This window comes from Trachypithecus francoisi, unplaced genomic scaffold (assembly GCF_009764315.1).
Source record: "Trachypithecus francoisi isolate TF-2019V2 unplaced genomic scaffold, Tfra_2.0 Lachesis_group0, whole genome shotgun sequence".
In the NCBI taxonomy this organism is placed as follows: Eukaryota; Metazoa; Chordata; class Mammalia; order Primates; family Cercopithecidae; genus Trachypithecus; species Trachypithecus francoisi.
In genome coordinates this window covers 150,319,334-150,345,119 of record NW_022681453.1, presented here as the reverse complement: position 1 = coordinate 150,345,119, position 25,786 = coordinate 150,319,334, and the positions used below count along the sequence as shown (strand labels likewise).

At 39.4% G+C, this 25,786-nt stretch overlaps 1 protein-coding gene across 1 annotated transcript in view; it reads right to left on the bottom strand.

Annotated features, from left to right (window-relative positions):
* The window catches only part of SLC9A9 (solute carrier family 9 member A9), a 608,786-nt gene that overhangs the window by 398,841 nt on the left and 184,159 nt on the right, over positions 1–25,786 (bottom strand). The window contains exon 6 of the mRNA XM_033212402.1: positions 4,530–4,635. Within this exon, the coding sequence (XP_033068293.1) occupies positions 4,530–4,635 (106 nt within the window). The remainder of the gene's footprint in view (positions 1–4,529; positions 4,636–25,786) is intronic.

The window sequence follows — 25,786 nt, the reverse complement described above, 5'->3', positions numbered from 1 at the left end:
TGCAGAATTTTAGTTAGCTTCTCCCTTCTTTTCTTTCTCCTTTTTTCTGCTTAACTTCCACAAGAAATATCAGTTTTGGTTGTGAGCACCTTTATAAGTTTAAGTAACATATTAATACTTCAGCCTCTATTTCTTGATTTATCAACTTTAGACAGTATGTCTTAACTAAGTGATTCATTCCTAATAGAGGAAATCACATGTAAAAATGGTTATTCTCTAAGTTTCCTGGATCATAAAATGCCGTATTTATGAAGAAATGCTTCACTAGAAGCAGATTCATCTTTACTCATTTTAATAAAACCAGAGAGATCTCTGTAAGTAGAATGAAAGATATTGATATAAATAAGGGTAGGAATTATATTTATATTTATATAGCATAGGCTATGTAGATTACAGGGCCTTTACAACCATAATTACTTTATTACTCAGAATACTTCCGTAATGTATATGGAACAACTATTCTCACATTTTCTAGATCAATAAATTAGCATAGGGAGTTTATGGCCATACAAAATCACAGTAGTGGTCATCTAGGTCAGCAGTCCCCAGACTTTTCGGCACCGGGGAACTGTTCCGTGGAAGACAATTTTTCCATGGATTGGGGGAGGGGATGGCTTCGGGATGAAAGGCATTCTCAGGCATTAGATGCTCATAAGGAGTGTGCAACCTAGATCCCTCACATGCACAGTTCACAATAGGGTTTGTGCTCCTAGGAGAATCTAATGCCGCCCTTGATCTTACAGAGGCGGAGCTCAGGCAGTACTGCTCACTGGCCTACTGCTCACCTCCCGCTGTATGACCCAATTCCTAATAGGCCACAGACCAGTGCTGGTCCACAGCCTGGGGGTTGAGGACCCCGATCTAGGTTTTGTTTTGTTGTGTTACTATCCAGCATCCACTTTTCCTTTATCATGGCAGTATTACCTGAGCAATAATTCCACCTTGCTCCAGTCTCAGCTCATGTGCTTCCAATGAAGCTGATTATATACCCTTGAACTCATGGAGCAGGTGACTTAGACCCAAACCAATAAATGCTGTACCTTTACTGGCCATAGTGATTATTCCAAGAGAAACTGCATCAGAATCTATGAAAGGTACTAAAATTTAGTCTGGGAATGGTGGAACAAAAATTCTTGATCAAATCTCCTGAAGAGATAGCCCTCAGAAATGCTGGCAGCCATCTTGTAACTAGAAGAGGGCGCTAACCATGAAGTTGAGCAAAGAAAGATTCCTGTTCATTTCATTGGATCCTTGACTGAGCCATTTCTATTACTGGTTGTTCAGTTACATCAGCTAATACAGATTCCTTTTTTGTTTACCTCAGTTTGGGTTGGTTTCCTGTCAGCTGTAGTAATTGCTCAGTTAATTAGTGGCCATTTTGACACCAAACCTTCTGTCTTTTAACCTAGGCTTCTTTCTACTCTATTATGCTGCCTCCGAAATTAAGGTTTTTGTTCAGGATTCAAAAACACACCCCTTGAGATCTCTTCCATATATCTTTTGCCATCCTTCATAGCCTATTAAATAACATTTAGAAAAGCAAATGTATCATGTGGAATTCATTTGTGAGGCAGTATGCATACATGTTTGAGCATGAATTCCCTTTATGTTTGAAATAACAGTATGAGTTAGGGACAAGCTAATTTCAAAACTTTCATGTTAAATAAAGTTATTTGCATTTTAGCACAAACAATTCTGGATCATTTTAAATCACAGGAGCATGATATAGCACCCACCAGCTGCTGCTACGTACAAGAGTTGTGGCCATCAAATTTAATTATGTTAGGTATCTGAAATTCAGAGCACAGTTAAGCCAAGAAACAGTATTATAATTAATCATATGCTTCTTAGATTAGCAAAGAAAAGCTGCTTTAATCTAAAATGTGGCTAAATACTAGAGCACTGTATTGCCACAATACTATTAAAAGTGTAAAAATACTAAAACTAAAAAAGATGGTTCTTAAGCAAGAGGGTTTGCTGGCAGATGAGAAGGTAAATAAAAGTATATGGCTATTTCAGAGGAGCTCTGGGGGCTTGGTCAAGGGTTATAGTCATCAATAATTAGGTTTCACATCAAAATGGAAAACTTTTTTTTCCCATGACACAAGAGTAACTCTATCACTGTTCTTAAACTTCAAAACCACACAAAGATGGAAGAAGAAAGGGAAAACACAAAAGAGGTTTCCATTTGTTCTTCCAAGACACACTTCAAGTACCTAGAGTCTGCTTTCAAAAAGTTACTATCTAGAAAGGCAAATATATATGTAAATCCAATGCTGTGCAGGGGTGAAGCAGAAGCTCAGCCTGTGGGCTGGAGGTTCCCAAAGAAGGAGACTGAGGGAACAGTTGAAAGACTTGATTAGACAGAACCAGAAGCTGAATTGGTGAACCCAAGAGGAGTGAGCCTTGTCCAAAGGCAGCGAGATACCACCCAGAGAGTTGTGTCAGGGTGCTATACAGGGTCTAGTGTGAAGAGAAAGAAAAATGGAGAGACAATGTTTGAACTTTTAGACTGAAAGTCATAGAAGACCTTTAAATGATATGTAAATATGGCTTTCCTAAGGGAACCAGAAAATGGTTGGCAGAGAGTGTGTGGAGATAAGGCATTGCAAGGAGAGGAAATATACCTGTGTAAATAGATGTACAAAGAGAATAGTATGTGTGCTATAAATTAAGTTTAAGAAGCAAATGAGCAAGTGAGAATAAGTGAAGAGAATGGCACACGGAAATGTGCAAAAAGGAGGAAATGGTGAGCAGCAGACAGCACTGGTAGACAGCCTGGGCCAGGACATGTGCTATAGACCACTCAGTAGAGCTCATGGAAAGAAAGAGCTGGTATTCGAATATGTAAGCTTTGGAAGTGAAATGATTTTACTTAGGATTACCCTTTATTTTACATTGGAGCTCACTGGGATCACTGTACGATACCAGAATTGCCGAAGCTGAGGAGTACAAGATTTCAGCTAGAATGGCAACGTCTCATTCCTAGAAAGGAAGAGCTCTTGCCAAGGTGCAAAACACATCTTCTTTTATTAAGACATTATGAAGACATGGGTAGAGAGGTAGGAGAGGCACCTGCAATACCAACCATGTATTGACCTGAGGAGATACTACATGGACTATTTCAAATGCTCCCAGGTTGGTGCTCAACAGCATCAACATTTATCCTTAGCGTCTGCATTTTTAGTGGAAAACTACTGTGAATGGTAGTCCTGAAAGCAGAAAGGCCAAACCTTCCCTGGTTGTGTCGGCATGATTCTTTCCCAAGCTCATTTGCACTTTAGTGGTTTTGCTGTGCTTGGTCTTTTCCAACTTGGCAGCTCAGGAAGTAAAAATGAGGAACTCAGCAGATTTTTAAACAGTTTTATTCCAAATGTTCTTTTAACACTAGTATTTCTTGGACAGGGATTTCTGATGTCCTAATTAATTGTTTTTGGTGTTTCTTTAAAAGCATCCTTTAGCATTTGTGAATCTGCCTATGGCTTTTGCTCTTAATTTGCACTCACTGATATTTTCATTTAAAGCAGGAAAGACACTTCTCCGTGGCCAGGTGAAATGTAAGTATATTTGGAGACACACTTGAAAGTTGTTGAATTCACTGACAACTTTGGGGCAGCAGCCTTAAGAAATGTCAACTGGCGAAAAGAAAGAAAAAAAAAGAGTAGTGCTGCTCTGTCATTTCCTACTCCCCTCTGTGAGATCTGACTTTTAACAATCTTTTGTTACTTCACAATACATTTTCAACTGCTTTCGAAGTAATTAACACCCAGAATAGAATCTTTTTGTCACATTTAATTATCAGATATCGACTTTCTTTTGGGATATCTGACAGTTGCCCAAAATGCTGGTCTTAATCTAAAACCAAGACGAGACCTCTGGCATAGTGAAAGCCACTGAAGTGGCATTTATTAAAGATAAATGGTAAGTGTCTAAAGGTGAGGTAAGGAAAGAGCACTGGCTCTCATCCCCCCACCCTAAAATCCTTCCAGCACAAAGGGAGATTGCACTGGTGCTGAGCTGAAGCTCCATCAGTTTCATCCGTCATGTGATTTTTTAAAGATGTATGCATTCTATACCGCATTACCTTTGCATTAAGAAATAAAGAGTATTCTGACCCTTAGATTCTGGCTCCAATCTGCCAATCTGCCCATAAATACAAGGGTTTCTATTAGTCTATTATCTGGAAAGTGACTTATATAAGGCAAAAAATTAAATGACATTGATTTGAAATGAAAAAAGCTCATTTATGTGCATTTTAGGAACCTTAAGTGAATCAGCTAAATATATGCATTGAGAAAAATAAGTTACCCTCTAGGTAATATCTTGTAATAAGCTGGAAACATAAAACCCATTAATAGTATTAGAAATTAGATGCCTAATGAATTGTGCCCATTATGGAGATTTTCTGTGATAACAATTCCTTGAAAAAAGCTAGAGACTGCCTGTAACTCTATGACATAAGAGAAAAGATACAAGTGAAAGCACATTTCACATGGTTAAAGAAACATAGGCCAAGTTCTGGTACTTACTATGTAAGGACTATGGCCACTGCATCGTTCAACACACTCTCTCCAAACAAGAGTGTGTACAGGTCAAGGTCGACGTGCAGTTCATGGAAAATGGCCAGCACTGTCACTAGGAAGACACACACAAACATGCAGTTAGCTGGGATGCAGGCATGGAGTTTTCCTTGGCTATGGTCACTGCTCAAAAACATTAATTAAATGCTTATCTTCTCAAATCCAATGACTATACTAACACCAGACCTTTATTCAAAAAATATCTGATGCTTAGAGGCTTGTCTTGGCTCCCTACTGCTTAAAGACAAAATTTGAGCTCCCAAGTACAAGTCTCCTATAATCTGCACCTTGTTTACCCTCCAGCCTCATCGCCCTCTGTCCCCTTTGCCTACCCTTTGCTGCCTTTCTCAAGTCACACTGAAATTGCCATAATTTCCCAAACACACTGTGTAGTTTCTTAACTACCTTTGCATTTTGATTCCTTCTACTATGGCAGCAATTCCCTTCTCATCCACTTGCTGCCATCCTCCTATTCCTTAAACACACACACACACACACACACACACACACACACACACTTCTTGCTACTGAAGACTCATTTTTTTTCATTCTTTAAGAACCTTTCAAGTGTCCCCCTCCCAACGCTTCGACTGCCTCAGCAGAGACCTGACTCACTCCTTTCTGGATCCCAGCATTTGGATCGAATCACTGAACTTACCACAGAAAGGACTGGGAGCTCCCTGGAAATGGGGTTCATCTGTGGACACATGGTATTAGGCCATACTCAGTAACTGCTTGATGCATGAATGACTAAATGAATGAGTGAATGAATAAATGAAGTTGTTGCAATGGCCTACTCCTGTGAAGGGAGGAATGGTTCCACCTGGGTCTCATTCTGTCCGGAGATCACGCTCACCTATAAAGATGGACTCAGTGTTCTTAAGAATAGGACATGAGGATTTGTTTCTGGTTGCCTGCTGCATGGCCTGCTACTATATGCCATGTTCTTGTATTGAGCCTCTTTGAGTACATTAGGGCAGTCAATAATCACATGCTGATTATCTGTGTTCATCAAAACTATTCAATATCTTGATATTTAAAACAGTTAAGCAGAGTGTGAACAGCAATCATTAGGAAAATGATCCATTGAATTAATTGCCAAGGGGGAAAGAGATAGGTTGAAAATGATACTGATGGAAATGTTTAAGGCAGAGTGGGTATTTTTAATTCTGTTTTTTCCTATTTCATGGATGGTGAGGTTAGTAACTGTGTTGTACAAAATGGTGCTACGAGGGAATAAAAGCAAGAAAGTCAAGTTGACTTTGAAGGTTTTATAGGTAGGATTAAGAAGTCTGGAGCTTGTTCTTTCATAATAGAGAGTGATTAAGAGTTTTAATAAGACAAATGACACAATCTGAACCTTGGAAATAAAGTTCAGGCAGAAGGGCAGAGGGCAGAATGGACTCATGGCTGGAGGCTTTCCCAGTAATTCTGGTAAGAGATGAGTTGTACCAGGACAGGAAGAGGCCCGGATTCATGCTCCCAAACTCTTACATCTTCATTGTCTTGGGTTCTAATAGACCAATGACCACCGTGCTTTGTACTTCACAAATGTACCTCACTGGTTTTCATCTTCCCTGTGTGCCACAAGCCCTTAGCACAGTGATGCAACATCATAAGCCTTTAATGAGTGAACGAATAAGAGATACCAACAAGGAGGATATAGCAGAGGTGACAGCACCCAAGAGATATTTGAGATGGAAAATTGGTGGGTGTTGGTGCTTGAGAGGCAGCAAGGAATGACTCTGGATTTTGATCTATCGTACAACATTAAATATAGTCGATATTAAATAGCAATGTATTGTACACTTCATTGCTAAGAGAGCAGATTTTAAGTGTTCTCAGTACAATGACAAAAGCATGTGAGCTAATACATACGTTAATCAGCCTGATTTAGCTATTCTGCAAGATATGCATATTCCAAAAAATTCTGCTGTATACCATAATATATACAATTTTTGTCAATTAAAAAGTTTTTTTAAAGAAGCTACTGCAAAATCCAAAAAAGAAAGAAAATGCCATGAATTGACATGACAATTGGCCAGATCCAATTTTATCAGGCATAGAATCAATTTTATTATTCTAGTTGAATAGGTCCTATTAATCATGATAGGTAAAATGGCAGAGATCTGCTTTCTACTAGCATGAAGCTGTTAACATTTGCCACAACCTTTAGACATTGCAGGTGGTGGGAGGGAGGAAGCAAACACTTCTGCTAAGTAATGTCTTTCTCCTTTTTGGATAGAGTTAAGACACTGCATCTACCTAAAACAAAAAGGTTACAGTGGGATTTGGTTAGCAACATTTTCATTTTGCTAGGATTTTGTGGAATAAAAGTAACTTTTTAAAACTAGAACATTCTATCGTGGCCTCTCTACTGTTAACTTTAGTCTCTGTAGCTGTTCATTTGTATCATCAAGCTCTGAAAAGGACTTGCAGCCCATCTCCACTTCCATGGAGGTTTCCTAGGCCCACGAAAAGGAAGGTAAGGCCCTTACCCCACCTCCCCACTTACGGAGGCCCTCTGCCCTATGGGGAAGACTCTACATCTGTCTAACGAAAGCTTTGAGCTTTGAAGAGGAAAGGCTTTTAATTGAATATCCAGTTTTGTTCACAACTGCTCTGACATTCCCACAATTCCTTTTGAACAAAGAACTGAACTCCATTTCATAAACGATGTCCCACACACAAGAGAAAACTGTTACTTTGCACATTCTTGTCTACCCTGTGAAGAAATGGAATAGTTTTTAAATAAAGCTAGGCAGTGTGTCCTACAAGAGGGAGTATTTTGCTAGGAACACAAAGAGTCGAATAGGTGAGTCAGGAAATTAGTCACCCACTCTGCTGCTGAGCTTGGAGCTTTTAAAAAAAACTCATTTAATTAGCTCCCTCGCAGGGCTCAATCTTATATGCAATGTCCAAGACTCTCTGCAGCACCTCCCCAGGAGAGAATCTTTGGGACAGCCGTGGACATGCACATAGCAGCTCTGCCCACACCTTGCTAGGTTGGTAAGGATAACCTAGGTCCAAGGCAGGACTAAAAGTCAACGCCCATGTAAATGAGAGTTCTTGGGACCACAAGAGGAAAACACTCTGGACATTGTGTGGATAGGAAGGGGAAAAGATGCAATCCGATTTCTTAAACTTTTGCTTTTATCAGACAATTTGGTCATTTTGTCTTTATCTTACTTTAGTTCCACTCATCTTTTAGTGGCAGATTCTCATGCTTCACTTGTGGCTTGGAGTTCCTTCTCCTCTACATACCCTCTTCCTACCTGATGTTGTAGCGAGAGAAAAATTCACTTTGTCTTTCAAATTGATAATAAAAGATACAAGCACATATGATCTTATGCTCAAGTAGATGAACATGCATGTACACACACACACACACACACACACACCCCTACCTCTAGGTAAGCATAGTAGAGGAATGTGATAACTGAGAAATACTACTGAATCCCTGGAGATCTCTGAGAAAATAATTTCAACCATCAAATGCTAAAGGTCTTTGAGGGGAACGAGTGAGGAGCCAGTGGTGTGGACTGCACTCTGAGAAGCTTTTGATAAAGGATGAAGAGAGAAAAATCCATAACCTATGAGGTCTAAGTGAGGCTTTCTCTTAGACATCTAATTTATAGGTTGACAAGAATAAGCCAGAGGAAAGAGAGGTTGAAGACAGATAAAAAGGATGAGAAAACTGCTGGAGCAAGGTCTGGAGAAGGCAGAAGAAAACTGAAAGGCAGATGGGGAATGCATCTTTTCAGGAAAGTAAGATCATCTGCTGAGAGTCAGGAGAGAAACACATGAGTTAGAGGCTAGAGGAGGGTTGAAAATATGCAGAATACCTTGGAGGCAGAGAATGCAAGTTTCATGAAACACTGCTAGGGTCAAACACAGGATAATTTTCAATCTGTAAGAGAAAACTGTAACACTAAAATGATACAATATTTTGATTTCTTCATCATACCAAGGGTCTTTTCCCCTACTACAACTCTATTACAGCATCAAAACTAATCCTTTTTCATCTCAAAGATGATAACCACACCACCTAGTGATAAAAATACAGAGAGTGACTACATGACTCCATGAGTATCTCAATGTATTTACTCTTAGATGTTTTACAATTTTTTTTTAAACTGCTGTCTTTTCAACTGACCACTTTCTTGATGCCCTTTCAGAACTTCCAAGTCTTTAGGGTGATTTAGTGACAGACCCTTCCCTAGAATCTCCATTAGCAGCTCTGTGACCGCTATTTTCTAAGTGTTTTATGAGGAATTTAAATTTCAAATGATATTTTAATGTGGCAGCTCTCAGCAACCTAGCACAAGATCTGCCTGGGTCGAAGGACAATAACATGGAATAGTTCCTACCCCCGTCCTCCTAAGTTGTCATTCAGCATTGTCAAAATGCTGGTTCTCCCTTGGAGAGTGCTCTCTGTGGTTTTTCTGTGCAAATCAGTATGTATGACACTTGTCCATGACACATAGAGAATCAAAAACATCTGAAGCTTTTGCAGCTGAATCGGTATCAGGCCTGACAGGTGTAGAACCTTGGTATTCTCATAAACAAGGTAGCATTTTTCCATTTCCAAAAAATGATTATTGTGAAAATGTATTTTCTTTTTCTAAGAGGGAGGATGGAGGAGGAAATTCTCCTGTAACTTTTCCTACTTTCCTGAAATATTGTATACAGTGAGATCTGAAGGAGAGGCTTTCAAAAAAATTGTGGTATCTGGGTGCAGGCTGAAATATGGGAATTATTTTGAGAACTATTAAATTCTCAGCAAAGATTCAGCAGCAAAATTGATGCATGGATTGATTTTGCCAGTCAAGTTTTGTCAATCGTAATCCTAGAATACAAGTGAAAAGACTAACTCTTCTGAGTCAGAGAAACAATACCAGATTACAAAGCTAATGACTAGTTGTTCAATTTATTGAGGTCATTCTAAATTTTAAGTTACACAAAACATCATGAAGAATTTAGCCCTAAAACTTTGCAATTTTATTTTAAACATCAATATGCTATATCATTTTGGTACTGAGGTAATAATGGAGAATATATGATATGCATGCACACATTTGTAGCCTTCCTCAAACAGGGTTCCTTGGGGAAAACAAGCTCTTAAGCCCAAGAGCAATGGCTTCAAAGTGTGGCCCAGGGACCCCTGGAGGTTCCTGAGACCTATCCAGGAAGATCCTCAAGGTCAAAACTATTTTCATAATAACATGAATATGTTACTTGCATTTTTTATTCTAATTCTTTCATTAGTGTACAGTGGAATTTTCCAGAGGCTACATGATGCAACAGATTGAATGCAGAAGCAAGATACGAGAATCCAGCTGTCTTCTATTGCACTATATGTTAAAGAGCTTTGCAGAAATGTGAAACAATGCCACTCTTCTAATTTTTTTGTTTTGGAAAATAAACTTTTGGTGAAAATATGTTATTTATATTAACATGCAAATGTTTTGCGATTGTTATTTTAAATACATTAATAAAAACATGTTTTAGAATTTGTTTTAATTTCTAATATGGTAAATATTTTTTATGTATTCATTTTATTTTTTGAGACTGAGTCTTGCTCAGTTGCCCAGGCTGGAGTGTAGTGGCGCAATCTCAACTCACTGCAACCTCTGCCTCCCGGGTTCAAGTGATTCTCCTGCCTCAGCCTCTTGAGTAGCTGGGACTACAGGTGCCTGCCACCACGCCTAGATAATTTTTGAATTTTTAGTAGAGACGGAGTTTCACCATCTTGGCCAGACTGGTCTTGAACTCTTGACTTCAAGGGATCTGCCTACCTTGGCCTCACAAAGTGCTGGGATTACAGCATGAGCCACTGCGCTTGGTCTCTAGTATGGTAAATATTGATAGATACATCTCACATAAGCAAAAACTCTTGGGGGTCTTTCTTAATTGCAAAGGTTTCGATACCCAAAATCCTGAGAACCACTGCCCTAAGCCATTTGTTATATGCAATGAATTAACTTGTTTCCTCTCTGTTGAGAATGATACTAGCTAAGCACATCCTTGAGATAAATGAGAAAATATTCCCTCAAATCATCTTCGGTAGAGCTTAATTCCCTTGTTGAGAAGGGCTCCTGAGATCTTAGTATCTTTTGCCATGCAATAACCAGCTGATTCTTTTGGTATACATGTAGGGGATTTCTAATAACTTTTAAATGAGGAAAATTATTCTTTTTACATTAACTCCACTATCTAGAAACTCCATTTCTAGAATCATATTTCTGTTGCTGGTATTTATATCTGTTTAAGCCTTTTTTTTTTTTTTTTGAAATGTAAGTGCTTTGTGGGCAGAGATTTATTATGGGTGCATAATAAAAATACTGACAATCCCACCTCTATCCCTTGACTTCAAACATGGCTGAGTGGTGTTTGAGAATAACCAATTTCCTTTTTTTGATGAAAAACCAGAAATATAATCCCTAGCAGTCACTGAGAGTAGAAAAAGGTAACCAGAAGGTCATGTGGTTTGGCATTAAGAAAAGTAGGATATATTAAGACTGGAAAGGGAGAAACCGGAAGATCAATCCAGGTGGGGAATGTTTTCCAGGTCTTATATCTGGGAACTTATGGACTGAAATCTGTGGGCACTTTACCTAGTGTTTTAAAATCTTCCCCAAGGGTACCTACATCAGAGATATTCTAAATTTAACATTAGCAAAGAACATAAACATTTAACAAAGATTCAATTTTCTCACCAATGAGGTTTAATGAGCCATGGTGAAGTTTAACAGGGAATCTGTGCAACATGCCCAGTATCTGAGTGATGATGACTCATCCCTTCATACAAGCATTTTCCAATTAGGATTATCACTTCAGCATTTTTCCTTTCTAAAAATGAAAACGGTGGGCAGGGGCTTATTTACAAATCATGAAAAAACATTAAACAAAAGCTCTATGGAATAAAAAAGCAGCAGCCATAGTTAGGATGGGTCACCAAAAAAAAAAAAAAAAATCAACACTTGGAGGTAAAAATATCACTGTGACCCATGACATGTAAGAACTGTGAGGAAAGAGACATGTTCAAAAGGCAACTGTGTTAGTCATGATCATGGTACACACAAAATAAGAGGGCTTCCCAAACAAGTTTTTTCTCTTGCTACAAAAAGATATGAAACAAGCAGATTTCTTGTACCATCACTTCCCAACCAGTGGATCAGGACCTGGAGGGACATTACAGAACTGTTTCAAAGTGGAAGATGACCATGCCGGTTCCCTAAATAGATTAGAAAGTTGCCAAGGGTAAACAAGAGTAATATTGAAAAGAGTCAACATTGGGCCTGTATGAGATACAGGGAAGAAAAAAGACAGAAAGAGATTGGTCATATCATAAATCTCCTATCCCTGTCATCACCCTACGTAGTAAGCTGAAGAATGCACTCATCCTCAGAGCATATGAATATATTGCCTTGCATGCCAAAAGGAGCTTTGAAGGTGTACTTAAGGTTATTGATATGGTTTGGCTGTATCCCCACCCAAATCTCATCTTGAATTGTAGCTCCCATAATTCCCACATGTCATGGGAGGGACCCAGTGGGAGATAATTGAATCACGAGGAGCAGGTCTTTCCTGTGCTGTTCTTGTGATAGTGAATAAGTCTCACGAGCTCTGAGGGATTCATAAAGGGAAGTTCTGGTACACAAGCTCTCTCTTGCCTGCCACCGTGTAAGACATAACTTTGCTCCTCATTTGCCTTCCACCATGATTGTGAGGGCTCCCCAGCCATGTGGAGCTGTGAGTCAATTAAACCTCTTTCCTTTATAAATTAGCTGGTCTTGGGTATGTCTTTATCAGCAGTGTGAGAACAGACTAATACAGTTATGGACCTTAAAGTAGGCAGATCATGTTAGATTACCTGGGCAGGTCCAACCTAATCACTTGAGCTCTTAAGAGCAGAAAAAGTTTTTAGGCTATAGTCAGAGAGATGTAACTGAAGAAACGTGAAAGAAAGGGAAAGTTGGGAAGATCCCAAGTGTGAGAAGGATCCAACACACTGTTCCTGGCTCTGAGATGTAGGGGATCACTTGCAAGGGCCAGAGAGAGAGAAACCTCTTGGAGTCAAGCGTGACCTCAACTTTCAGCCCCAAGGAAATAGAGACCTTGGTCTTCTGATGGGAAGAAACTGCATTCTGTCAACAACCTGAACCTAGAGCTTCCTGATGAGAGTCCTACCAGTCAGTAGGTTGATTTTTGCCTTGTGAGACTCTAATCCAAGAACCCAATTGAGCCAACCTGGACTTCTGACCTATGGAACTGTGAGGTAATACATTTGTGCTGTCTTAAGCCACTAAGTTTGTGGCAATTTCTCATAGCAGTTCTATCAAACAAATATACTCTGTTCCTCTCTAACGGTAAGAATGACAAAATGGTGGGGAGGCCAAGCTCCCAGACATTTGACTTTTCAATGAGTTAATGAGTGAGATGTGGCTGGAATGTTCTCTTAGCTATAGCACAGCCTCTGCTCCCCTTACCCCACCACTGGCAGGAAAGAAGTAAGTCACTTAAACAAATCCATGTTTTAGGTTATGCTTAGCAAGGAAAAACCTGGACCAATAACAAGGCTGTAGATTTTCAAATATGTGTGCCTTTTAGGTCCTCTGTTGCTGATGTAATTATCCATGTGTATCCTTCTTGGTGCCATCGTCACAGGCCACAGATCACTCATTTACTCAGAATGCACCATTTTATAGCTCATCAAATCACTTTATTTGCCAGTTTTTACCCTATCTGGGCTACACTGTTGAGTTCAATCACTATGAAGAATTGGTGATGAGATGGGAATGGTGAAGTCCAAACTAGGATGGAAGGTTAACAAACCCGGCAAGCCAAGTCTAAGGGGAGCAAGCCAAAAGTCATAAAGCAGCTCTCAACATAGAAACAAACAATGGCCATTTTAATTTTCTTTTTGAGCCTTTTTGTATTTTCTAAAATTTCTACAATAAATGTGCACTATTTTTAGAATTAGAAAAGACAGCAACCTACTTACGAAACTGGTAAAACTTAACAAGAACATAAAGCATGGAACTCAGAGTCTCTTCCTCATGGCCCCACATGCTGTCTGTGAGGACCTGGCCTTCCTCAGGATTTCTCCCTGGGCTTCCACACTGCTTGACCCCACTGTGGGACCTGGCACTGTGAACCCTTCCTGTCTCTCTAAGTGCTTTCCTCCTTTGTTTTGAGGAGACTAGCCCCTTGTGATTTTCCTTTAACCCGTCCAGGTTTTCTTCAGTCTCCTTTGTAAACCCATCCCTTTAATATAGGTGTTGCCCAGGAAAACATCTCCAATCCCCTTCTCACTTTGTAAACTCAACCTGAGTAATTTCATCAACATCTGGTGATGTCAATCTCTAGTCCATCCCTTCCTCTATTTTTAGTAGAGACAGGGTTTCCTTATGTTGGCCAGGCTGGTCTTGAACTCCTGACCTTGAATGATCCACCCATCTCGGCCTCCCAAATCACAGCTGGGATTACAGGTGTGAGTCACTGTGCCCGGCCTCCTCTTCCTCAGCTATAGACTCCCATATCCAACCATTGCCAAGACAACTCCAGTGGGTGTTGTTCTACCTGAACAACTACTTATCAAGCACCTGTTGTCTGCCTGGCACTGTGCATAGATGTCTTACAGATTCTCTACCCGCTAACTAGCCTCAGCAACTCTGCTGCTCTTATACTTGAATTACCATCTCAAGGAGTGGAACCATCACTGATCCACAAACTTTATGTTTGTACTTTTTAGTGGTGTGATTTATCTTATTTACAATAGAAAAATCTCCAACTTTAGAGAATATAATATTAAGAGGCAAGCCACATTTTGTAGTTCAGTGTTTTACAAGGTCAGGCAAGGAGAGAAAAAGAAACCAGTTTCAGAAATGTTCTATTGTACTAAATACTGCAGCATAAACTAGCTCTGTCATTTCTGGAATTTTAGCCTTATAGTAATCCTTTCTGGACTGAAAAATAATATAAGAATGAAGACGTTCAGTTGTAGATAAAATACTTATATGAAAGTAGCATTTTGAGATCGTTCCAACATGGCCAAATATGAACAGCTCCAGTCTACAGCTCCCAGCATGAGCAATGTAGAAGACGGGTGATTTCTGCATTTCCAGCTGAAGTACCGAGTTCATCTTACTGGGACTTGCTGGACAGTGGATGCAGCCCACGGAGTGAGCTGAAGCACGATGGGGCATCACCTCACCCGGGAAGCGCAAGGGGTCAGGGAATTCCATTTCCTAGCCAAGGGAAATCATGACAGACAGTAACTGGAAAATTGGGACTCTCCCACCATAATAGTGTGCTTTTCTAGTAGTCTTAGCAATCAGCACACCAGGAGATTATATCCCGCGCCTGGCTTGGTGGGTCTTATGCCCACAGAGCCTTGCTAAGTCCAAGATTGAACGGCAAGGTAGCAGCCAGGCTAGGGGAAGGCGTCCACCATTGTTGAGGCTTGACTAGGTAAACAAAGTGTCCGGGAGGCTCAAACTGGGTGGAGTCCACCGCAGCTCAAGGACGCCTGCATGCCTCTGTAGACTCCACCTCTGGGGGCAGGGCATAGCTGAACAAAAGGCAGCAGAAACTTTTGCAGACTTAAACGTCCCTGTCTGGCAGCTTTGAAGACAGTAGTGGTTCTCCTAGCACGGAGTCTGAGATCTGAGAACTGACAGACTGCCTCCTCAAGTGGGTCCCTGACCCCCAGTAGCTTAACTGGGAGATACCTCCTAGTAGGGGCCAACTGACACCTCATACAGCTGAGTGCCCCTCTGAGACAAAACTTCCAGAGGAAAGATCAGGTAGCAACATTTGCTGTTCTGCAATATTTGCTGTTCTGCAGCCTCCGCTGGTGATACCCAGGCAAACAGTGTCTGGAGAAGACCTCCAGCAAACTCCGACAGACCTGCAGCTGAGGGTCCTGACTCTTAGAAGGAAAACTAAGAAACAGAAAGGAATAGCATGAACACCAACAAAAAGGACATTCACACCAAAAACCCATCTGTAGGCCACCATCATCAAAGACCAATGGTAGATAAAACCACAAAGATGGGGAGAAACCAGAGCAGAAAAGCTGAAAATTCTAAAAATCACAGTACCTTTTCTCCTCCAAAGGATCGCAGCTCCTCACCAACAATGGACAAAGCTGAACAGAGAATGACTTTGACGAGTTGACAGAAGTAGGCTTCAGAAGTTCGGTAATAACAAACTTCTCCGAGCTAAAGGAGGATTTTCGACCCCATCGCAAGGAAGCTAAAAACCTTGAAAAAAGTTTAGATGAATGGCTAACTAGAACAAACAGCATAAAGAAGACCTTAAATGACCTCATGGAGCTGAAAACCATGGCACAAGAACTGCATGACACATGTGCAAGCTTCAGTAGCCAATTTGATCAAGTGGAAGAAAGGGTATCAGTGATTGAAAATCAAATGTATGAAATGAAGTGAGAAGAGAAGTTTAGAGAAAAAAGAGTAAAAAGAAATGAACAAAGCCTCCAATAAATATGGGACTATGTGAAAAGACCAAATCTATGTTTGATTAGTGTACCTGAAAGTGATGGGGAGAATGGAACCAAGTTGGAAAACACTCTTCAGGATATTATCTAGGAGAACTTCCCCAACCTAGCAAGGCAGGCCAACATTCAAATTCAGGAAATACAGAGAACACCACAAAGATATTCCTCGAGAAGGGCAACCCTGAGATACATAACGTCAGATTCTCCAAGGTTGAAATGAAGGAAAAAATGTTAAGCGCAGCCAGAGAGAAAGGTCTGTTACTCACAAAAGGAAGCCCATCAGACTAACAGTGGATCTCTCAGCAGAAACTGTACAAGCCAGAAGAGAGTGGGGGCCAATATTCAGCATTCTTAAAGAAAAGAATTTTCAACCCAGAATCTCATATCCAGCCACACTAAGCTTCATAAGTGAAGGAGAAATAGAATCTTTTACAGATAAGCAAATGCTAAGAGATTTTGTAACCACCAGGCCTGCCTTACAAGAGCTCCTGAAGGAAGCACAAAACATGGAAAGGAACAAATGGTACCAGCCATTGCAAAATCATGCCAAATTGTAAAGACCATCGATGCTAAGAAGAAACTGCATCAACTAATGAGCAAAATAACCAGCTAATATCATAACGACAGGATCAAATTCACACATAACAATATTAGCCTTAAATGTAAATGGGCTAAATGCCCCAATTAAAAGACACAGACTGGCAAATTGGATAAAGAGTCAAGACCCATCAGTGTGCTGTATTCAGGAGACCTGCAGAGACACACACAGGCTCAAAATAAAGGGTGGAGGAAGATCTACCAAGCAAATGGAAAACAAAAAAAAGCAGGGGTTGCAATCCTAGCCTCTGATAAAACAGACTTTAAACCAACAAAGATCAAAAGAGACAAAGAAGGCCATTACATAATGGTAAAGGGATTGATTCAACAAGAAGAGCTAACTATCTTAAATATATATGTACCCAATACAGGAGCACCCAGATTCATAAATGAAGTCCTTAGAGACCTACAAAGAGACTTAGACTCCCACACAATAATAGTGGGAGACTTTAACACTGTCAACATTAGACAGATCAACGAGACAGAAAGTTAACAAGGATATCCAGGACGTGAACTCAGCTCTGCACCAAGCGGACCTAATAGACATCTACAGAACTCTCCACCCCAAATCAACAGAATATACATTCTTCTCAGCATCACATCACACTTATTCCAAAATTGACCACATAGTTGGAAGTAAAGCACTTCTCGGCAAATGTAAAAGAACAGAAATTATAACAAACTGTTTCTTAGACCATAGTGAAATCAAATTAGAACTCAGGGTTAAGAAACTCATTCAAAACCACTCAACTACATGGAAACTAAACAACCTGCTCCTGAATGACTACTGGGTAAATAGTGAAATGAAGGCAGAAATAAAGATGTTCTTTGAAACCAGTGAGAACAAAGACACAACATACCAGAATCTCTGGGACATATTTAAAGCAGTGTGTAGAGGGAAATTTATAGCACTAAATGCCCACAAGAGAAAGCAGGAAAGATCTAAAACTGACACCCTAACATCACAATTAAAAGAACTAGAGAAGCAAGAGCAAACACATTCAAAAGCGAGCAGAAGGCAAGAAATAACTAAGATCAGAGCAGAACTGAAGGAGATAGAGACACAAAAAATGCTCCAAAAAATAAGTGAATCCAGGAGCTGGTTTTTTGAAAAGATCAACAAAATTGATAGACCGCTAGCAAGACTAATAAAGAAGAAAAGAGAGAAGAATCAAATAGATGCAATAAAAAATGATAAAGGGGATATCACCACCAATCCCACTGAAATAAAAACTACCATCAGAGAATACTATAAACACCTCTGTGCAAATAAAGTAGAAAGTCTAGAAGAAATGCATAAATCCCTGGACACATGCACCCTCCCAAGACTAAACCAGGAAGAAGTTGAATCCATGAATAGACCAATAACAAGCTCTGAAATTGAGGCAATAATTAATAGCCTACCAATCAAAAAAAGTCCAGGACCAGATGGATTCACAGCCAAATTCTACCAGAGGTACAAGGAGGAGCTGATACCATTCCTTCTGGAACTATTCCAATCAATAGGAAAAAACGGAATTCTCCCTAACTCATTTTATGAGGCCAACATCATCCTGATACCAAAGCCTGGCAGAGACACAACAAAAAAAGAGTATTTTAGACCAATATCCCTGATGAACATCAATGCAAAAATTCTCAATAAAATACTGGCAAGCCAAATCCAGCAGCATATCAAAAAGCTTATCAAGTTGGCTTCATCCCTGGGATGCAAGACTGGTTCAACATATGCAAATCAATAAACATAATCCATCATATAAACAGAACCAAAGAGAAAACCACATTATTATCTCAATAGATGCAGAAAAGGCCTCTGACAAAATTCAAGAGCCCTTCATGCTAAAAACTCTCAATAAACTAGGTACTGATCGGACATATCTCAAAATAATAAGAGCTATTTATGACAAACCCACAGCCATATCATACTGAATGGGCAAAAACTGGAAGCATTCCCTTTGAAAACTGGCACAAGACAGGGATGCCCTCTCTCACCACTCCTATTCAACATAGTGTTGGAAGTTCTAGCCAGAGCAATCAGGCAGGAGAAAGACATACAGGCTATTTAATTAGGAAATGAGGAAGTCAAATTGTCCCTGTTTGCAGATGACATGATTGTATATTTAGAAAACCCCATTGTCTCAGCCCAAAATCTCCTTAAGCTGATAAGCAACTTCAGCAAAGTCTCAGGATACAAAATCAATGTGCAAAAATCACAAGCATTCCTATACACCAATAACAGACAAACAGAGAGCCAAATCATGAGTGAACTCCCATTCACAATTGCTTTCAAAGAGAATAAAATACCTAGGAATCCAACTTACAGGGGATGTGAAGGAGCTCTTCAAGGAGAACTACAAACCACTGGTTAAATAAATAAAAGAGGACACAAACAAAGGGAAGAACATTCCTTGCTCATGGATAGGAAAAATCAATATCATGAAAATGGCCATACTGCCCAAGGTAATTTATAGATTTAATGCCATCCCCATCAAGCTACCAATGACTTTCTTCACAAAATTGGAGAAAACTACCTTACAGTTCATATGGAACCAAAAAAGAGCCCACATTGCCAAGACAATCCTAAGCCAAAAGAACAAAGCTGTAAGCATCACACTACCTGACTTCAAACAATACTACAAGGCTACAGTAACCAAAACAGTGTGGTACTGGTACCAAAACTGAGATATAGACCAATGGAACAGAACAGAGCCCTCAGAAATAACACCACCCATCTACAACTATCTGATCTTTGACAAATCTGACAAAAAAGAAATGGGGAAAAGATTCCCTATTTAATAAAAGGCGCTGGGAAAACTGGCTAGCCATAAGTAGAAAGCTGAAACTGGATCCCTTCATTACACCTTACATGAAAATTAATTCAGGATGGATTAAAGACTTAAATGTTAGACCTAAAGCCATAAAAACCCTAGGAGAAAACCTAGGCAATACCATTCATGACATAGGCATGGGCAAGGACTTCATGACTAAAACACCAAAACCAATGGCAACAAAAGCCAAAATAGACAAATGGAATCTAATTAAACTAAAGAGCTTCTGCACAGCAAAAGAAACTACCATCAGAGTGAACAGGCAACCTACAGAATGGGAGAAAATTTTTGCAATCTACCCATCTGACAAAGGGCTAATTTCCAGAATCTACAAAGAACTTAAACAAATTTACAACAAAAAATCAAACAACCTCATCAAAAAGTGGGTGAAGGATATGAACAGACACTTCACAAAAGAAGACACTGATGCAGCCAACAGACACATGAAAAAATGCTCATCATCACTGGCCATCAGAGAAATGCAAATCAAAACCACAATGAGATACCATCTTACACCAGTTAGAATGGCAATCATTAAAAAATCAGGAAACGATAGATGCTGGAGAGGATGTGGATAAATAGAAACACTCTTACAGTGTTGGTGGGAGTATAAACTAGTTCAACCATTGTGGAAGACTGTGGCAATTCCTCAAGGATCTAGAACTAGAAATACCATTTGACCCAGCAATCCCATTACTGGGTATATACCCAAAGGATTATAAATCATGCTACTATAAAGACACATGCACACATATGTTTACTGCAGCACTATTCACAATAGCAAAGACTTGGAATCAACCCAAATGTCCATCAATGATAGACTGGATTAAGGAAATGTGGCACATATACACCATGGAATACTATGCAGCCATAAAAAAAGATGAGTTCATGTCCTTTGTAGAGACATGGATAAAGCTGGAAACCATCATTCTCAGCAAACTATCGCAAGGACAGAAAATCAAACACTGCATGTTCTCACTCATAGATGGGAATTGAACAATGAGAACACTTGGACACAGGGTGGGGAACATCACACCCCAGCGCCTGTCATAGGGTGGGGGCATGGGGGAGGGATAGCATTAGGAGGAATACCTAATGTAAATGATGAGTTAATGGGTGCAGCACACTAACATGGCACATGTATACATATGTAACAAACCTGCATGTTGTACACATGTACCCTTGAACTGAAAGTATAACAATAAAAAAATGAAAGTAGCATTTTAAAAAACAACCTCCCAATAGATAGGTTATAAATATTTTGACTTCTTTTTTTCAATAGAACTTTTTGGCTAAAAAGTTGATTATCACTGGTATTAGTTTGTTCATCTGTGTATTTTTCAATGCCTTTGATAGTTTCTGGCAAGCAATAGGCAATTAATTCTGTTTATTGAATAAATGAATTAACAAGTGAATGAGTTGCTGAAGGTCACCCACCATGTGGTTAGCACCTCAAGGACCAGAACAGCTCCTTTTCTCTTGTATTGTCCTTGTAATCAGTCACTCCTTTGCCCACTCACTGACCTGACAGAACTTGTTTCAAAAAGCTATCTCCATTTCAGTGCAAAATAATAAATTGAACAACACAATTCCTTGTCTGTAGCACCAAGACAAAAGGTCAGTTCCTGTCCTTTCTTGGCTGCTTTTCAAGAAATCCTGCCCAAGAGGCAACTGTGAGTCTTTCTGGAACAAGAGGACCAAATCCGAGTCTGGGACTAGTGGCTGCTCTCTCATCCTAGGTACCTTTCTCTTAAGAAAGCACTCGCTTTTAGGGTTGTACAACTGCTGATCCTGCATTTACATAATCCTGAGAGTGAGCGCCTTCTTAAATTTTACTCCCTAGTTGCCTCACTCTTCCATGGTTTTGACCTCATCAACCTGGCTGAGTCCTAAAAAGAACCAGACAGCAAGGAAATACTCTCTAAGAATTACTGAATCCAATTTGTCTCAATGTACAATGTCTTCTTTAACACATAAATGGAATGTGTGGGCCGGACACTGACTTTCAAAACTTCCATCCTATATGTCTTTGAGCATTACCGAGAATAAACTGCTTTCATTTAAACAGAGCCATTCTGTTCCCCAAAGCAGTGAGCCAGAGAGGTCTGTCAACCACAGCTGTTTCCCAGCTGTCCATGGAGCTGCTGAATTGCTTCAAATGGTTTTCAGTATGTTCTTGAAATTTCATCTTCAGAACACCTGGAGCCTTGCTTTATCCACTTTCAATATCCTGAAGCATTTATATAGTTGGTTGTTATCTATTATTGTGTCCAATTCTGTTTTGTGGAGGTGATTTTCCATAAGTAGGCTTCCAACTTCTGAAGCAAGACCTTTGTGCCAAGACCTTGCTATTCACAACTCTGCACTAAAGTAGAAAACAGTGGTTGGAAACTTGACTCTGATGTCAAACCAACCTGTGTTCAGATCAGACCCCAGCTGTTATGCAAATGAACTTGGTGATCTTGAGCAGGCTACTTAACCTCATTAAGCTTCAAGTAAGCTTCCTTGGTAAAATGGGGATAAAATAATCCCTTTCTCAGGTTTTTGGAGAATAATTAATTGGAGTTATTTATGCAAAATGTCTGGCATATTGTAAGTGCTTAGTCAGTGGTGGTTACTGTATTGTTATTGTTCATGCCACCAAAACCATTAGTGGGTCAGTCCAACATAAAATGGAATGACAGTTTCTTCTTGTTTATTTTTCCTTTAACACTTAAAAATAACTTCAAATGAGAAAAAGTAGATATTATCAAGCAGAGAGGTCTTAAAAACTCTTCTCTATCTCTCTTACTTTCTCACAAATTACTCCCTTGAACTTCTGTATTTGGAAAGAACAACTATTTCGTATTCTGTGTGCATTTACTTTGTCTTTCTGAGTCTTAGGGTCTTCATCTAAAAATGAGGACGTTGAGCAAGATTGTCTTTAAGGGCCTTCCACATCTAAAATTCTATAGGTCTCGCTCCAAACTCCAAACTGTAGTCTCCAGATGTGGAACGTGTATATTTTCCAAATCATGCAGATGGAGCCCGGATGCAGTGCTGGGATCAGGGGTGTGTTTGCAGGGTTACAGAGCAGCATGTGCAGTGGGCAGAACAGTGTCAAGAAAAGTGATCATGAGTTTAACTCTTCTCTGCATGAATGAGGGCAGGGCTGTCATAATTTCAAATGCATACGCCCTGTTTTGACTCTGACTCTAAGAGTTACCAAGACAGGACACTCCAAAGAGTATCTGAGCCCAGGCAGACCTTGCTAATGTTCTGCAGGTCACGTTGTCTGTGGCCCTGGAGAGAAACATGGCTCATGGTTCTTCCAGCTGACCTGTTATCTTCTTCAGCCAGGCAAAATATTGGCTTCAGTTACAGGAGACCTTAAGCCTTCTCCCCACCAGGTAGTACTCTGTGTTTACAAAACTGCCTGGATTACCTCTGTCTTGTCTTTTAAACTACTGCCAGTTGTTGTATCTACCTCCTTCTTTAGACTAGGAGCATGCTGAGTGCAGAACCTGTGTCTGGTTTATTATCCCTTCCCTCAGTAGATCCTACAGCACCTATGACATAGCAGGCAATGAATAAATGTTTGTTAAATAAAATCAGTTACAAAGTGGGAGTTTGACTCTTGACTCTTGGATTTCATTTTCATCCAAAGCTTGATTGGCACATCACTGTTCTAATTTGAGAAACAGCAATGGTTTAGGACAAAGAATATTGGACCTGATTTGTCTCCCATCTCTGCCACTTACGAGCTTTGTAAATGTAAATAATCCACTTAAGTTGTTAGAACCTCTGTTGCTTGGAATGGAGATAATTCATTGGCTGTGGTGATGATCAAATTAGATGATATATTTGTACACACTTAGTTAATGGCTGTTATCACTAGATAACATACTCTCTAGTAGAAGTATTCAGATGGAGCTTTTAATTTGCTGCCAATCCATGGCTTTGGGTTGCTTCTACATATTGATTCAAGTACAGCCATTGCTTCAATAAGTAGAATAAGGACATTACTGATTTTAAAGCTGGCTGCAAGTTACTAAAAGTCAGTCAGATTTTTTTTTTTTTTCAGGTAGTCGTTAGTGTTTAGTATCCAGCAAAAACACAGTCTAGACATCCAAGGAAACAGAATTCCTAGCTTCCATACTTATATTTCATTGACCTGCTGTGAAACCTTGAGATAATCTTAAAATTTGGTGCACCTCAATTATTTCACCTAAGAAATGGGTCTTCTCTACCCAAGACCACAATGTGAGAATAACTGAAATACCGTACGTAGAAGCTCTTTGAGTTCTTTGAAGTCACACAATCTAAATCAAAGCTGTTATTTTTATTTCTGAGTAAATTTGCTCAAGAATAGAATTTAAGTGTATATGATGGTGTTTTACAGACACAGGTTTATGTAGAGGGTTTTAAACTGATGCTATTCCATTGTGCTTAATATTGAATTGTAAAGACACAGAAAATACAGCCAAGTACTGTTAAATGACACAGTGTGCAGGTTTGGAACACAGATTGCATAGTAAAAATGGCTGGTATGTCTGCGCTCTCTGGAAGCCTGCTGGCTTCAGTGGGAGGTACTCTGGTCTAATATTGTCTGACTCTCTCTGAGGTGTAATTTCTCCCCCCTTGGAATTCATTGAAAACATATGAATATCTCTCACTGCTTCTGTTGTCTCACAGCAATACCAATGCAATCTTTCTCTACCAAATATTTGATGCTAAAAGTAGAGTCATCCAACTTTCTTTATAGATGACAGAGCAAATAATTCAGGAACATAAACTTTATACTATATGTGAGCAGATTTTTTGTTTATAATATGGCATAAAACCATCTTGATCTCTTCCTATGCTGCTTAGCAGATATTAAATGAATGTTGTCTTTGTTCTCTAAGCCAGCCCTGGTACTGAAGGAACTACTTTGTCAATTACATCTTAAATTTATTTTTGTCCGTGAATAGAAAATTATTCCGTTTTCTCTTGAATTCTTGTGTAGAATATTGATAACACCAGTGATGAAAAACCACAAGTGGAATATAGTCTAAAACTAAATGCAGAGGCAGAGAGGGCCAGAAGGTGAAAAAGAACAATATACATGATTTTAAAAAGATGTGATCCAAACAAAAGAAATAAATGAAGAACACAATTAAATATTGAAATACAACAGTGATTAGAGAGCATGATCAGAGAAACTGAAGGGAAACAAAACTGAAAAATAAAAACTTTTCTGATTATGCCAATGTGAGTAATCATTTCTCCTGTGTTAAAAAGAATTAAATATTTAAACCTGGAGTTCCACAACTAATGAAAAATATGACAGTCCAATTAAGTCACCCTTACTGAAGAGGGTTTTCTCCAAAAATAACAGTCCTGCTTTTAATTATAGGTTCTTGGGTCTGTTAATCAGCCATCTTCCTCAAGGCTAAGCTTGGTGCAAATAACAGAGAAGGATTCAGCAAAATGCCCTGTTTAATTAAAATGAATTTAATTAAAAATATTTTTATACACATGACCAATCACCATTATTTATGCAGATGTTCCCACATAAGTCTTTGAAAAGGCATTTCTCCCTGCCAGCCTTTAAAAAATATACTGTGCTTCTACAAGAACTACCGTGAAATGAAAAGCACTATGACTGGTAGTTAATACCTATTTTTATCAAAACAGCAGTGCAGCTCACACATCACCCATGCAGCCGTAACCATAGTAACCCCAAATAGAAAGGGGCTTCAGATTATCAACACGATCAAAGGTAAGATAGTTCATGTGCCTGTGGAATAGTTACACTGCAGCAAACTTTAAAGGATAAAGGTGGCTTTTATTCCGACTACTTAAATGTTAAATGAAAATAATGACTTGCAAGTACAGTGTACAGAAATGCCTTTCATTTTGGAAGACTCTTGTTTCCTCAAAGTGTTAATAATAGAAAAGATGAAAACTCAATGCTACACATTTCTCTGGTGCTTCTATTTGATTATACCGAGGGGACAGCAATCATCATTTTGCCAAGTTGGAGAATTCATACAGAGAAAACCCCACCCACAGGAGCCCTGCAGGATGAGAAGCTGGATGAGAAGGCATATTCTGTGTCCATGCACTCAGTGAGAGGATGGCTATGGTTAGTGATGATTGTCAACACAAATTACCTGGGATAAGGTATAGATGGTGACTTAGGGTGTAGACTGGCAGTCAAATCACAAAGAAAATGGACATTTAATTAGAGAAGGAGTGGAATTGGTTTGAAATATCAGTGAAATACCAATCCAAAT